This window comes from Pan troglodytes, chromosome 8 (assembly GCF_028858775.2).
Source record: "Pan troglodytes isolate AG18354 chromosome 8, NHGRI_mPanTro3-v2.0_pri, whole genome shotgun sequence".
NCBI classification, from domain to species: Eukaryota; Metazoa; Chordata; class Mammalia; order Primates; family Hominidae; genus Pan; species Pan troglodytes.
Genome location: NC_072406.2, coordinates 118,880,714 through 118,897,423, shown reverse-complemented (window position 1 = coordinate 118,897,423; position 16,710 = coordinate 118,880,714). Strand labels below are relative to the sequence as shown.

Below are 16,710 nucleotides of genomic sequence, written 5' to 3'. Positions count from 1 at the left end.
TGTGTATCAAATGAGGATTTCAAGTGAGTAAACATAAATGACAAAAGGATAAAAGGGAGGGAGAAAGGAATGAAAAAACTCACTGTCATTAGGAATGAAAGTGGTATATATTGACATAAAATACATCTTTTTCTCCAGTCATCTTAGAAAACAATATAAAAAGACAGACAAAACCTAGTGTTGCGGTAGGCACTTCCAGTTAAATTAGTATACTCTTCTGAAAAACACTTGGTAGTGTGTATCAGAAGTGGTTGCAAAATTCATATTCTTTTTTTGTTTTTGTTGAAATGATGTCTTGCTCTGTCGCCAGGTTGGAGTGCAGTGGCCCGATCTCAGTTCACTGCAACCTCTGCCTCCTGGGTTCAAGCGATTCTCCTGCCTTAACCTCCTGAGTAGCTAGGACTACAGCTGTGCACCACCACGCCCAACTAATTTTGTATTTTTAATAGAGACAGAATTTCACAGTGTTGGCCAGGATGGTCTCGATCTTTTGACCTCATGATCCATCTGCCCTCCTCGGCCTCCCAAAGTGGTGGGATGACAGGTGTGAGCCACCGTACCCGGCCAAAATTCATATTCTTTATCCATAAATTTCACTACTAGGAAATTACTTGAGGAAATAGTAATTGACATACAGAAATGTTAATCTACATTAATCATAATATTAGTGAAAATTGGAAACCTGGTAAATAAGAGATTAATTACATAGTGGCATATTTGTACAATCAATACTATATCACCAATAAAAATGATAACACAGAAGAATATTGAAAACCGTAGAAAATCTTCGAAGTGTGGCTTTGAAGTGGGAAAAGCAGGTTAAAAAGCAGGAAGTGTCACACGACACCCTCTTGCTGTATAAATTTCTCTTTCTCTCACTTTGTGTCTCTTTCTGACACCCATAAACATTTATGTATATGTGTGTATATCTATATATGCATAAAACAAAGATTGAAAACAAGTATCAAAGTGTCAGTGACAATCTCTGCATAGTGATGCTTAAGTGATTGTTCTTTTATTCTGAGTACGTTTTTGGGGACATTTTTCAAAAATGTCTGCAATTAATGCATATTTTTTCTTGTTCATATGTGAACACAATACCTAAACTTTAAAGCAAATAATATGACTAAATGAAAAGAAACAAAATTATTGTATCTTTGACACAAAGATTCATACCTAGCAAGAGCTAGACGTCGGACAAGTAGCTTAAAAACCTGTCCGGCCATCACTAGGAGCACTCTTTGTCTTCATTCGTTTATTCTGAATTTGAAGCCAACCCAATAGTCCCATAGACTGCCTTTTTGGATAAACATAGAAATTGACCTTTCTGGTCAATTGAAGCTTGAGGCTTACATTTGTTTTATCTGAGTTCCTTCCTTAGGAAAGCACCTTCAAGCCTCTCAAAAAAAAGTATCAAATAACTGAAACTCACCAGATTACCACATCCTGACAATGAGAAGCTTGGACCCCTCTTTCACTTTGATTGCTTCCTTGCCCTTCCATAGTTCCTGTTTTCTTACACACGATTACATTTCTTCCCTGCTATATAAACCCCTAGTTTCAGTCAGTCAGGGAGATGGATTTGAGACTGAGTTCCCAGCTCATTGGCTGCAGCACCGGATTAAAGCCTTTTTCCTTGGTAATAACTCATCGTCTCAGTGATTGGCTTTCTGTGTGGTGAGCATCAGGACCTAGAACAAACCTCTGATGTTACAGTAACAAATTGAAGGAATTAAGTCCAGTACCAATTGTTGAGCATCAGGACCTAGAACAAACCTCTGATGTTACAGTAACAAATTGAAGGAATTAAGTCCAGTACCAATTGTTTATGAATTGAGAAGACACCATGATGTGGTTAGGCTTTGTGTCCCTACCCAAATCTAATCTTGAATTGTTATCCTTAGGTGTTGAGGGAGAGACCTGGATCATGGGGATGGTCCCCACCCGACCCTAACTATTCTCATGATAGTGAGTGAGTTCTCAAGAGATCTGATGGTTTTGTGTTTGGTAGTTCCTCTTGCTCACCTCTTCTTTCTCCTGCCACCCTGTGAAGAGTTGCCTTCTGCCATGATTGTCAGTTTCCTGTGGCCTCCCCAGCCACGCAGAACTGTGAGTCAATTACACTTCTTTGCTTTATAAATTACCTAATCTTGGGCAGTTCTTTAGAGCAGTGTGAGAACAGACTAATACAGTGAATTGGTACTGCAGAGAGTGGAGTACTGATATAAATTGAAACAGGCAGAGGTTAGAACAGTTTGGAGGGATCAGAAGACTGGAAGATGTGGGAAAGTTTGGAACTTCCTAGAGATTGGTTTTGACCAAAATGCTGATTAGTGATATAAACAGTGAAGTCCAGGCTGAGGTGGTTTCAGATAGAGATGAGGAATTTGTTGGGAACCAGAGCAAAGATCACTCTTGCTATACTTTAGCAAAGAGTCTGGTGGCATTTTGCCCCTGCCCTAGAGATCTGTGGAAGTTTGAACTTGAGAGAGATGATTTAGGGTATCTGGCAGAAGAAATTTCAAAGCAGCAAAGCATTCAGGAGGAAGCAGAGCATGAATTTGAAAAATTTGCAGTCTGACAATGCAGTAGAAAAGAAAAACCCATTTTCTGGGGAGGAATTCAAGCTGCCTGCAGAAATTTGCATAATTAGCAGGCAGCCAAATGTTAATTGCCAAGACACGGGGGGAAAATGTCTCCAGGGCATGTCAGAGAACTTCATGGCTGTCCCTCCTATCAGAGACTTGGAGGCATAGGAGGGAAAAATAGTTTTGTGGGCTGGGCCCAGGGCACTGCTGCTGCTCTGTGCAGCCTAGGGACTTGGTGCCCTCTGTCGCAGGCGTGGCTGAAAGGGACCACCACACAGCTCAGGCCATTGCTGTGGAGGGTGCAAGCCCTAAGCCTTGGTGACTTCCACATGGTATTGGGCCTGCATGTGCACAAAGTCAAGAATTGAGGTTTGGGAACCTCCACCTAGATTTTAGAGGATGTATGGAAATGCCAGGATGTCTTGACAGAAGTTTGAGGCAGGGGCAGAGGCCTCATGGAGAACCTCTGCTAGGGCAGTGCAGAAGGGAAATAGGTCAGTGCCCCCACACAGAGTGCCCACTGGGGCACTGCCTAGTGGTGCTGTAAGAAGAGGGCCACCGTCCTCCAGACCCCAAAGTGGTAGATCCACTGATAGCTTGCACTGTGCCCCTGGAAAAGCCACAGACACTCAACACCAGCCCATGAAAGCAGCTGGTGTGGGAGGGGTGCCGTACCCTGCAAAGCCACAGGGGGAGAGCTGCCCAAGACTATGGGAGCCCACCTCCTGCATCAGCATGACCTCGATGTGAGACATAGAGTCAAAGGAGATCATTTTGGAGCTTTAAGGTTTAATGATTGCCCCGCTGGATTTCAGACTTGTGTGGGACCTGTAGCCCCTTTGTTTTGGCCAATTTCTCCCATTTGGTGGGAGCATTTACCCAATACCTGTACCTCCATTGTATTTTGGAAGTAACTAACTTGCTTTTGATTTTACAAGCTCAGAGGCAGAAGGGACTTGATTTGTCTCAGATGAGACTTTGGACTGTAGATTTTCGAGTCAATGCTGAAATGAGTTGAGACTTTGGAGGACGGTTGGGAAGGCATGATTGGTTATTAAATATGAAAAGACATGAGATTTGGGAGGGGCCAGGGGCAGAATGATATGGTTAGGCTTTATGTCCCTACCCAAATCTCATCTTGAATTGTAATTCCTGGGTGTTGAAGGAGAGACCTTGATCATGAGGGTGGTTCCCCTCATGCTGTTCTCATGATAGTGAGTGAGTTCTCATGAGCTCTGTTGGTTTTATAACTGTTTGATTAGTTAATTTATCATCCAAGTCATATCTGAATGTCAGTAATAATATTTATGATGGTGCTATAGGAATAAGCCAAGACTTTCAAAGGCAACATGTAATGTATGTTCACCCTATTCATGACACATTCAAAGAAAGCCAAACCATTTATGAACTGTCTTTCATATGATCAAGGCAGCTCTTGAATCAAGATCAGACAACTTTTAAAATGACAGTATCTTCATGAACTTATTCAACTTATCATGAATATGAACCTGGGTCTGAAAATGGCTTTTGTATAGTCACAAAACAGAATTGGAGCTTTTATAATTGGACTTCATGGTAGCCACTTGATTAGGAATTATTCTGATTGATGAGGATCCTTGCCTATAAGCAATTGTGGTGACTAGCTGTATAAAAGATACTAGCCCAGATGCATAAAAGATCGTGTTGTTTGAAACGGTTTAAAGAAGGCAACATTTTTGTTCCCTTTGCATACAAAATACTTTTGGGGTGTTGAGAAATACCACTGAAGTCAAGAGAGCTGATTGTGTGGTTATTTTCTTGAAGTGTGGATTCCCTGTTGGTAATAACTTAGAGCAGATGAGTGTTTTATAGGGTTGGCAAGCAGCAGCAGGAATTGAGCTATGCAGCCAGATGCAAATACAATTTTAAAAAATAATAAAATAAAAATTTTAGATGGTTTTATGTGGGCCTGGGCATGATAAAAATTGAACTTTCTTTATGTTTCTAGAATACATTTACCATTCACTTTCAGACCTGAATGGCCTTTTGTTGTTGTTAGCCCAAGGATACCTGAAAATCATTAGGTTTATTTTAAGATCCATTTTCCAAACTGAAGGGAACACTAAGTATCCTATTTTCAATTTCTGGTTTATGTTGTAAATGATATCAGTGCTTTCTCTGTGAGCATAGAAGAACAAGGACTACTTTGCTCTTAAGAAACCCATATTTCATGATATCAGATCCTTAATTAAATGAGGGGATTATAATGCCTAGATATAGGTTCTCTTGTTAGAGAGTTACTTATGCACACTTTAATGGACATTGAACTGGTCTATTCTTCTGTAATTTAATCTGGGTAATTTATGTACCCTGAAAATTCACACACTGAAATTACTCAACCTTGGCTCCCTTAATGTCCCTGAGAGGGACTAAACAATGCAATTCACTTGGTCTTCAATAAATATACTTACCTTAATCTGATAACAGATTAGAATTTTTCAGCCTTCAAAAGTTTAAGGTAAGACCCAATGAAAATTCTGGCAACTTCAAGATATCTATATCCCAGGAATACTATGATTATGAGGACATTTTAATTCATATTGAATATAATAATTACAACTTTTTATCATATCTATTTTTAAAAATTATAAGTGACAAGTTTTACAGAAGATAGTTGTGCTTACTTATCTTCAATATGGCTTGCTTCTGTGTTTGTGTGTGTGTGTGTGTGTGCATGCTTTTCTTCCCTTGAGAGGTGAAGTCTATTTTTATCCTCCCATTAAATCTGGCCCAGAATTCTTTGACCAATAGCATGTGGCAAAATTGATGTCCTTGGTCTTCTAAGGATGGGTCATGCATAGCTTTGCACCTTCCACTTTAGCCCTTTGGAATACTTGATCTTGGGACATTCACACTGAAGGAAACCACTGCTATATAAGAAATTCAACTATTATGAAACTGCCATGTTATGTGATGTTCAGCCACGTGGGGGGTCCTGGAGGATGTGATGCCATGCAGAGAGAAAGGGAGAGGTCAAGCCAGAGACAGGAATGAAGGAGCCATCTTGGAAGTGAAATATCCAACTCTGGCCACCACAGTTGACATCATGTGGATTTGAGACTACCTACTCAGCTCAGCTTTTCCCAAATTCCTGACCCACAAAATCTTAAACAAAACAAAATGCTTGTTTGAAGCCACTGTTCTGAGATAGATTGTTATACAATACATAAGTAGAATAGAACTCCTTTTCTCTTTAGTATACTATGTCAGTTCTAATGCTGCTGAGGTATGTATATTGAGATAGAATTAAACCTAGAATATGCAGTCATGAAAAAAATCATCTTCATAAAACACCGCACTGCTATCTTTCCTGCTGTGACTGAAATCCAAAAAGAAAGAGGAAAGCAGCAGATGATGTAATTATGCTCTGACATGTCAATTAAGCACATTGACCCTTTTCCACCTCTCATCAACAACTTGAGATGATCAATGTTTGTCATTAAATAACTGAAGAAGGAAGGAAAATTTTACATGAAATGGACCTCATTGTTAATATGAGAGACTTCCTCCCGGATGACCCCCTCTAGGCCCATCTTCCAAAGAGCTCTGCAGTAGAGCGGCACCAGGCTATTCTCACTTCACTAATCTGCAAATCCTGTATAAGAGAAATCCCTGGTGGTCTCCGTAGTCTTTTCAGGAAAGCTTTAATAGTCAAATACATTAGCAAGGTATCACGTGGCTGAGACTTCATTAATCTTCCCCAGTACACCCTAGTATATTTGCCAGTTTATCATGAAGCATTAGTATAAGTAAAATTAAAACGTACTTGTTAGTGTAGGAAAGGGAAAAAATTCCCTCTACCCTCTGAGTGCTTTATAATTGAGTCCATGAAATAAACCATCACTGGACAGATTAATAAGATAAAAGGTAAACAAATGTATTACATGTACAGGGGCATCACATGAAAGAAAAGTGAATACCAAAAACCCAGTGAGATCTAAAAGCTTATATGCCCACTTCATAGGAGGGAGGAGAGGAGGGATGTAGGCAATTTAGGGAAAAGTAAATGAATTTTGGGAAAGACGAATGGGCCCTCAGAAGAACAGGTGATAGCCAGTCTGGGTGTAATGTCAACTTCTAGTCTCTTCTGTAATCTGAGTTCATCTTTGGTTGATGAGATTCCTGGGGAAGGAATTTATGACAATTGAGTTATTTTAGGAGATCAGTCTTTAGACAGATAAGGAGAGCTCAGAGAGAGCTCCTGCCAGCATTGGCTGTTCCCCAAGAGCCCTCAGTTTGAAGTAATCAGTGTACCGAAGCAGGGTATTTTGGGGTGGCATTTCCTGAACTCCTTCATTAGGATGATGATACAAATACAGCAAGGGATGAAGAATGTGGATGAATTCTGTTCACTGATTTTTAGAGTGGATTAATGTCTATGGACTTTTCATTTTACTTTCCTGACTTTCAACTTGACACTTATTCAAACTCTAAAGTCAAGTACACGACTTATAGATTTTACCAAAAATGGATTTCCCTCACTTAAATCAATGTTAAAATAGACTGATAGCTTCTCTTTCCTGCTCTCTCTTCCTTCTCACCTGAGTTTCCTTATCATTTCTTGTGGAATAAAGAGATTTCTTATCATTAAATGAACATCATTTCTTGTAAAGTTTCCCATGAGCAAAGAAGATGAATGTCTGTTTCTCTTAGCATCATGGCTCCTTCTGATAGCAGCTAACATTTTAAAATGATGTAACCTTTTGGCATTATAGACCTTTGGGGATTTAAGAGAGAAGTTACTTTGGGACTTGTAATGTTGATGGAAGTGTGTTCTGATTGGGTTGGAATGGAGGCTGTAGGATAATGAGATTTTTAAGGTGGCTCAAATATTCTCAAGGTATTTAATTAGTTCTCATAGTGACTGCAATAATAAAAACATTCTTTGAATGTGTACATCATTATTTCCCTCTGAAATACCATGTTTCGGTTTTTTGGGTTTTTTGTTTTGTTTTTTTTTTGACGGAGTCTCGCTCTGTCGCCCAGGCTGGAGAGCAGTGGCGCGATCTTGGCTCACTGCAAGCTCTGCCTCCTGGGTTCATGCCATTCTCCTGCCTCAGCCTCCTGAGTAGCTGAGACTACAGGCACCCGCCACCACGCCCAGCTAATTTTTTGTATTTTTAGTAGAGATGGGGTTTCACTGTGTTAGCCAGGATGGTCTCGATTTCCTGACCTCATGATCCACCTGCCTCGGCCTCCCAAAGTGCTGGGATTACAGGCGTGAGCCACTGCACCCGGCCCCATGTTTAGTTTTTTAAACCAGATGACCCAATGCTAAGCATTAGTGAATATTCCATATTCTCCACTGTCACCTCATATGATATTAATAATAACAATTTCTCCAGCAAAATGAGTCTGTTTTTTTTTAAAATGACAGTTAAGCATGGGATGCACTTATTAGGAAAATAGTTACACTGTAATAGTTCTTATTTGCTTTAGCATAAACTTCTTTGGGAACTAGCATGTGGGAAAATGTTTCTCCACCAATAAGAACATTACATCAGAGATTTTTGCCCATTTCTATTATCCTTTTCCCATCCATTTTTATGATAAAGCATAAAATCCAATCTACGGAAGAATCATGCTGGAAGGACAAGGTAAAGGAAGCCAGAGCCATTGTGAAAAATCTGGGGTATGAACCATGACTGGCTATTTTGATCTTCAGACTGTATATTTAAAACCAAGAAATTATCTTTATTTGTTCAAGAATATAGTGTCTTACTAACACTTGTTACTGAAATTCTCCATTATCTTACACCCCATTTCTTCTTGCTGCCTCTTTTTTTTCATCTAGGCAATATTTTTATGAGATACTTGTAATGCCAGATTTAAATCTCTTTCCCTCTCTTTTTTGGAATTCAACTATCATATTTTAGCAGAACATAAAGTACTATATATGCCATCCTTTGTGAGGTAAATGTAGTAATATTTGCACAAAACTTAACAGTGCTTTTGCACAGATAATCTTATCTGATCTTCACACGAATCTATGCAGGGCATGACATAGATAACCTTACCACTGACTAGCTGTGCAACCTTGAGCAAATTGCCTCATCTCTCTAAGCCCGATATCAAATGGACATAATGATATCTACCTGAAGTAGTTTTCATAAACAATCTGATGGAATAATTTAGTTTAAAGCTTTAGCAGGGAGCCTGATACACAACAGCTCAATAAATGGCAACTTATTTATGGTATCACTACTATGTTCCATGAGGAAACTGAGACTCAGAAAAAGGATTAAATGAGCTATAAGGTATTCAAAGTGGCACAACTGATAATAGCAGAGAAGAAATTCAAATCCGAGTTTTTAAACCCAGGCCCCTTACTATTTCTTGTGATTGTAGCGTACCTTTCTTCTCATGGTGTGAGTGAGCTTCACCAAGCACACTCCCTTCTTTTCTATTTTGTGAGGAAAAGTACACATTCATGAAGACATTGATTAGAGCCAGGTTTAGGATTAGGTTATGACTCTTCCTGTGGAACAGAAGTCTGTGGTGCACCAGCCCCATGCTCAGCCCTGCAGATCAACCCGCCATGGAAATATATACATGGACATAGATTTCCTTTATGGAAGTTCAGTGCCATTCACAATGGTGGAAGCAGATTCTCACAGTAAAATAGTGTGTGTATGTTTGGGTTTCTCTAAATTGTCTCAAAGGAGAAGACTGTGTTCAGTAGTCCCAAGTGAAATAAGAAGAGATGTCCTATACGTTTTCTTTTTTGAATCATCTCCCAAGGACTGTAACTCATATGTTGTCATTCCTGATAAACCTTACTCATCTCCTATGTACTCTGTGGAATTGGCCAAGAGGTACTGAATGACTCCTCATTATTGTTACAAATAATAATTAATGGGTTGGGTCTCCTGACAAGGCAATTAACACACATATGAAGGACTGAAATTACATGCTCCTTAAAAAAATGTTTCTTCCCAGCCTTACATGGTGGCTCATACCTATAATCTGAGTGTTTTGGGAGGCCGAGATGGGAGGATCCCTTGAGCCCAGGAGTTTGAGGCTGTGATCATTCAACTGCACTCCAGCCTGGGCAACAGAGCAAGGTCTTGTCTTAAAAAATGTTTTTTATGCTTGTTTTTTTTCCCTTAAAAAATCTGAGTCTGTGGATCCTCATTAGAAAACCAGTTTGAAATCAAAAGGACAGAATAAACTCTTTAAAATACAATGCCATAGTTTCCCAGTCATTTCACTGAATCACTTTCCAGGTCACAAGTAGACAGTCTGTTGCCTAAATGTTCTGTTCATCTCTTAGTATTGAATGACGTGATTTTGTGCTAATAAACAAAGATGGCACATAGGTAAGCTTCGCTGAGTTTGGAAGGATGGGATTTAGGAAAATTGGTTGTGTCATTTCCATCTTCTTACAGACTCATTTCTATCAGTGTGTGCTTGATTTGAGCTTTTTTGTTTTTAATCCCCTTCCTCCCCTTCCTTCACTGTTTGTATTTCTGTGATTTTCTTTCCATGGATCATTCTGGGATCCTGTTCAACTTTCCCTAACACTGTCCTCCAAATAGTTGCCAATTGATAAGCACTTAATTGCTCTTTCCCTCAGCTCATCTGGGAAGGATAAGTGCTCAGCCCTCATTGAGAATAGGTAGCTTTTCCACCCTCATTGGTCAGCAGATGACTTACTTTCTCTGATTACATTTTGCTTAATTTGTTTTTAATTTTGAGGTCAGAGGTTTGCAAATAGACTTTTATTCTGTTTATAGAGAGAAATATTTCTGTTTGAATAAAGTGGGTAGCAGTAGATAACTGGAGTGCCTAATTGCTGCTGTTGCTGTTTTTCTTTGCTGTTGTCATTATCATTATGAAAAGCATTTCTTATGCACCTGTGATATGGGCATCTGGAGCTGAATGAAGCTCTGAGTAAAGCAAAAGAGATATCCACACAGCAGCCCATTACCTCTGCTTGATTCCAGCCCATTTATGACAAAGAATAGACAAATGAGCCAACAAATAATGAACAACACATAAAATAAATACTTTTTCCATTAGGACCAAAGAAATGGTACGAAAAAGTATATGCCCGGAGGTGGTGAAGAACTCTTTATTAACTCCACGCCACATAAACCAATAAATGATGGAATTCCAAGAACAACATATCTAGGAAAAGAATTTGGAAAACTCAATAGTAGCAGCATTCCTCTGGGAAGAAGGCCCGCAGGAGATGACAACTGGAAGGATCAGAAAGCTGCCTGCCAACCTTTTGTAGAATTACTTCCTGTAGCCATATGTTGAATCTGGAGCAAACTAAAGACAGTGAAAGTGCATTTAATTTTTGATGACACTGAGCTGTCAGAAGGACTAATACCAAAAAAAAAAAAAAAAGGAGAAGTGACGTATTTGAAATCTATAAATTGCATTTCATGTTCATTTCTCTACTCTAGGAAAAGCAAATAAAGTTTCTTCTTCCTTCTGAAGTGGGTGATGAATGATTGCTTGGAGTTGGGTGGTAGGATCCTGTGTTGCCATTATTGACTTTCTATGGAAACAATTCATCTGCAGGTGCAGTCAGTCGGCACACCCTGCAAGGCATAAGTGAACTGGTTCTAATCACTCATGGGTGGAACTGAACAGGGAATAATTACTTTCCTGATAAAGGCGGTGTCTTTCTCTTATCTTCACCTTCCTTGCCTCAAGTAGAACAGCGAGGATTTGCTCAAGGGGACTGGAAATCCCAGTGTTGCAGGGGCCCCTGGCCTGCAGGCAGCAGAAGGCAGGAATGAAAAGGACTCATTCATTTATTCATTCCTTTATTCATTTACAACGGTATGTGGCCCTACTATGGAACAAGCTTTGATCCAGGCAAACAATGACCTCTCTTTTTGGAGAGCTTACTTTAGGAAACTGCAAAGCTTGGATTCATGCCTTTTACAAAGGCCTGCTAAACTTCTGTTGTCCAGAACATACTCCAGAATACAGAGAAGTAAACACAACAAAACATTATTTGTTCAAAGTTACATGAAGAGTCAGAGGGGGATAAAGAGTCATTCTAAACTAGCAAAAATAGGGATTGTTAGGCATCTTTAAGAAATGTAATCTATTGTTTTTGAAGAATATTTGCTAATTTGAACTTACTATTTTGAAAATATTTCTGAGTAGAAAATCTTGTGAGAAGATATGACTTACTCATTTATGAACAATATCATCTATGTCTAAAGACTAGATCATATTTATTATTTTCAGTGTTTGTTTCTCAAGTATGTTAAGCCTTTTTTATTTAGATCGCATTAAATTTTTTACTTGTTAGCTTATTTATATTTTATTACTGATAAAATGGTAGGACAAACATCAATTCATTTGAAGCAAAATTATTAAAGAATTTGAATTTAAGACTAAAATAAAAAGATTTTACTTATTCAGTTAACAATTAGGTACATACTATGTTTCAGTCATTACAACAATCATAATTTAATTAATTTAAAGGTTGTGATTAATTGGAGTACATTATACAGTCATGTGTGTTAATGTGTGTGCATTTGTGTGTCTATGGCTAAGTTAAAAATGAATATTTGGGGGGCTGGGCACAGTGGTTCATGCCTGTAATCCCAGCACTTTGGGAGGCTGAGGCGGGCGGATCACCTGAGGTCAGGGATTCGAGACCAGCCTAGCCAACATGGCGAACCCCATCTCTACTAAAATACAAAAATTAGCCAGGAGGCAGAGGGCAGAGGTTGCAGTGAGCTGAGATTGTGTCACTGCATTACAGCCTGGGCAACAGAGCGATACTCTGTCTCAAAAAAAAATATATATATATATATATGGGCCATAATGTCAAACTTAAAAAAAAAAACCAGAATAAAATCCTCAATCCACAATAGGATATAGAGATGTGGATAAAGAAGTAGAAAGAAACACAAACATGGTTTAACTTGCAATGATAGGGTCATGAGTTTGTTGTTTTTTTTTTTTCTTTTGAATTCTACCAGAGGTCTTATGGAGTTGTTTCTGCAATAAGAAAAATAACTAGTGAAAAATGGATCCAGATTGACCTGTTTGTTCTGAGTAGAATTGAACAGAAATTTAAGAGAGCAGCCACTGGAATGTTTCTGTAGTACAGTCATACCTATAAAGCTCACCGGGAAATTTCTGACTATTTCCCATTATTTCCAAAATGTCAAATTCTCAGATGGAGAGTTTTAGGTGAGGGCTGCATAGAGAAGGTGGGATTTTGGTCTGCCTATTTTCAACATCCAGAAAAAAAGCCAAAGATACGAGTCGCTTTATTTTTATAATATTAAGTTTCCATCTGTTGGGAAATATGTGCATTACTCTGCCACTCGCACCCAATATTACCTGATGCAGGATGTCTTATGCAGTCTGATCACGTGGAGCATAAATGGGTATCAAAAATACTTTAAAGTGATTGATAAAAATCAGCTTGCTTTGGGAATATTCTGTAGGCCTAGTTTATAATTGTGTTTAATTTTATTTTGATGAAGTATTCTGCCAGGAGAAGCAGGTAGGGAGATCTATACTCATGGGAAAAGAGGAAAGCATATTCTGGCTAACAGGGAACTAGAAAATCAGAGTGGGGGAGGGAATCACCTTGCCTGAGACAATAGGTGTTCTATAAAATTGAGCCTCTTCATATTATCATGGAAATGACTTTTCGGCAGTAGTGCAAAAAGGTTGTTTTACATTATTGTTAATTGTGATTGGAGACACAAAACAATATGATCATTTGATGGCTTATTTGTTATTCAAAAAATGACAGCTTTTATGTGTTCATAAATATGAACTCACTTGGAAATATTCCTGTGAATTTAGGAGCCATGTAAATGTACTTGCTTAATGCATACACTAGATTTTAATGAAGCCATATGAGTTTATACTTCGTAGATTACCTGATGGCTCCTTGTCGGCCATCTGATGAGGGAACGCTGTCTGCTTGGTGAATGTGAGACAGAGAAATCCATAACTTTGTCAGAATTTATGGTTGGTGGGCAGTGGCTTTCCTGGAACATGGTACAAGAGGCAATTAGTCTTCAGTTTTGTGTGCGCTTTTCATCTTGTCGGGAGTGTAGCTGATAGCAACAGCATTGCCTTCACCCCGTTACATCCCTTTTCTCCTCTTCAAGAAGGGGAGGTTGAAAGAACAGCAAGGAACCTTAAATTCGTCCTGGATAGCATAAACCGAGTTTGGGCAGAGTGTCTGGCATGCAATCCTTTTGTGCCATTTATAGTGACAGGACACCACTTTCAAAGATGACACTAACTGTTCAGAGGCTTTAATATGATTGCCTCCAAATGCTTGAGAAAGCTCCATGTGTTTGCCTGGCACTCTGCTCTTTTAAGATATGACTCTATTCCCCTCTCTCTCTCTTTCTTGGAAGTGCAGCATCCTCAGCTGGTAATCTTTAATCCCTGGGCTGCAGTGATTTCTTTTCATACAGCAACACATTAAACACATATTTCATGCTTCCCTGAACCAAATTCAGAAAGTGCCAATTAATAAGTTGATGGGGAAGAGGTCAACGGGTAGCATTAAAGCCACCTGTCTGGAGACATTAGGTGCACACTTTGAGTGAAAGGAGACCCACAGAGAGTTGGGAATGAAGTAATTCATCACACATTCCTGAAGGCATAAAATGAGGATTTAAGGCAGTTTCGAGGGCACCTCCTCCATCTTGCTGCTATTGTGTTTGATCCCATTGCTCTGGACAAAATTGGGCGTCCCAATGAGACCGTGTAAAACGTCTGAAGCTGTGAATTTTTACATATTTATAGCTTCTTCTGTGGTGCAGACTGTGCAGAGCAACCAACTTTTCTTTCAGAGAGTTTTAGAGAGTCATGTGGACTTAGAAGTTGTGAAGCTTCCATCCATATCTCAGAGTGTTCTGGGCATCTTTCTATGCACTCATTTATTCATTCATTCGACAAATATTTATCAGTGTACCATGCATACTGGACCTTAGTCTAGCTGCTGGGAATTCATCTGTGAACTATACAGACAGCTATCTCTGTTCGCACAGGGTTTGTTTTTTAGTAGAGGTTATATAGACAAGAAACAAAATAAATAAGTAAATTATGTAGTAGGCTAGAAGGTGATGAGGGTGGTGGGGTAAAATAGCCTTTGTGAAATTCCTAGAGAAAGCTTTAGAGCCTAGACTGACTTAAGACTCAGAAAATCAGGCTAAGTTTGGATGACATAGGAAATCATTGAAGTGGAATGAAAAGATTTGAGGTAGGAAAGAAAAACAATGGACTCCATCCTCTTTCTCTTCCACTTTTCCCACAGCAGACTATAACCAGTCTTTTAGTCCCCCCAAATGGAAAGTACATAAGGTACAGTAGGAAGAAGGGAAGAAGGGTAAGTGTTCCAGGTTCAGGAAATAACCTTGGAAATAAAACAAAGAGTCCCCTAAAAGAGAAGAGAATACAGTTATCTATTTCATCCTTCATTCTTCCAGCTTCTCCTACTCCCTTCATTTCTTTGTAGAAATATTTCTGTAGCATTGATCCAAGATGGAAGAATAAGCCTGACAGAGTCAAGGTCCCTGTTTGGCCAAGCATTCTTTGCCTGCCCCTGTCCTTCCCTTGTCAAAAATTAGCTAATTTTCAAGTTTTGCAAATTTGTAAACTTAATTTTCTGTTGTTTCTTTCTCCAACAATTCTTTGCTGCAGATAATGTTACTCACAGACCCGGAGATTGAGAGCAGCTTATTGATCAGCTCAGATGAAGGGGCAACTTATCAAAAGTACCGGCTGAACTTCTACATTCAAAGCTTGCTTTTTCACCCCAAACAAGAAGACTGGATTCTGGCATACAGTCAAGACCAAAAGGTGAGCATACTTACCTTGTTTGAGACAATGAAGCACGGTTCTCCGGGGACAATAGTGCTAATTTAATCATCTCTCCATTTCACCTCAGTGATCATTTTTGTTCTGAGCAGTAGCCTGACCTCTGTGCAAGGGAAAGCAAGGAGAGTCTCAGGTTGCTTGTTTAAATCATGTAAATATCTGAAACCACTTACCAAATAAAGATTAGGTGTACTAAGTAAGACATGGTGGAGAAGCAGTTCTCAGCATAGATGCTTAAGGCAGTCAGGAGCCTCTGACCCCCACTGAATTGGAGACAGTGTCTTATGTTTGTGGATTGGTGATCATTTCTCTTGGCGAAAGACCCATGGCTTTTCTCAAACTCTTAAAGGGAAGCATAACCCTGAAAAGTTTAAGAACATGAAGCAGGGTTGTTCTAAAGCACTGAGAGAAATGGCCAGAGGAACAATAATGATGTATATAGGTAACCTTATGCAGAACCTAGTCATCTCAGAACTTTTCTTCACTTGGTGGTAAAGTTGAAGAAGTCCACTTCGTAAGAAAGGATTAAATGAGCTCATGGTATTAGGTGTGTGTGTGTATATGTGCATATGACCCATACAATGTCATCCTATAATATATATTATGGACTCTATACGACATATATACTATAACATACATATGGTCCCTGCCTTTAAGGAACTTGCATTCTCAGGTAGAATAAAAGGCTAGCAATAGCTAATAAAATTAAATTAAAATGAAAAGAAACAGCATTTACACAGGCAAATGTGAGAGAGACTCTGGCCATAAAAGCCAGAGGGATAATTGGTGAAATACTAGAATACTCCTTGTGAAATGCATTACGCAGTGAAGTCATTCTGAGAATTCTCCTTAGAGGAATCATGAATTAGAAATTACATATATTTAAAGAAATACTGGACTTAACTAAGTGAGGTGAATATTCTGGGGTTTCATTTGTCTGGGTTTGCATAGATATGTGGCATTTTTGAAGGTAGGAGAATGGTATGAGCAACTTCCCAAGGTCTCTACTGTCAGGAGCATTTTAAAGGAAGCAAATTAAAATTCTTAAGATTGGAGTTTTATTCATGCTGCCCCTACTGCCAAATAAAATGCACATTAATCCTAAAAATAGAAAGAATTTACAATTCATTTTTTTTCCTGTTGAGCAGCCTGGCTACCCTTTCAGCAGAATGTACAATTTTGTTTCTGGAGTCAAGCCACAGTGCATCTGGTCCAGGATGGTGCAATTAACAGAGGCAAAGCCTGACCAGCT

General features: G+C 39.1%; 1 protein-coding gene across 6 annotated transcripts in view; it reads left to right on the top strand.

Annotated features, from left to right (window-relative positions):
* The window catches only part of SORCS1 (sortilin related VPS10 domain containing receptor 1), a 590,109-nt gene that overhangs the window by 371,375 nt on the left and 202,024 nt on the right, over window positions 1-16,710 (top strand). For all 6 annotated transcript variants that reach the window (XM_024346619.3, XM_009459224.5, XM_003951748.5 and 3 more), the window contains exon 4: window positions 15,282-15,440. In XM_024346619.3, coding sequence (XP_024202387.3) covers window positions 15,282-15,440 — 159 coding nt within the window. The remainder of the gene's footprint in view (window positions 1-15,281; window positions 15,441-16,710) is intronic.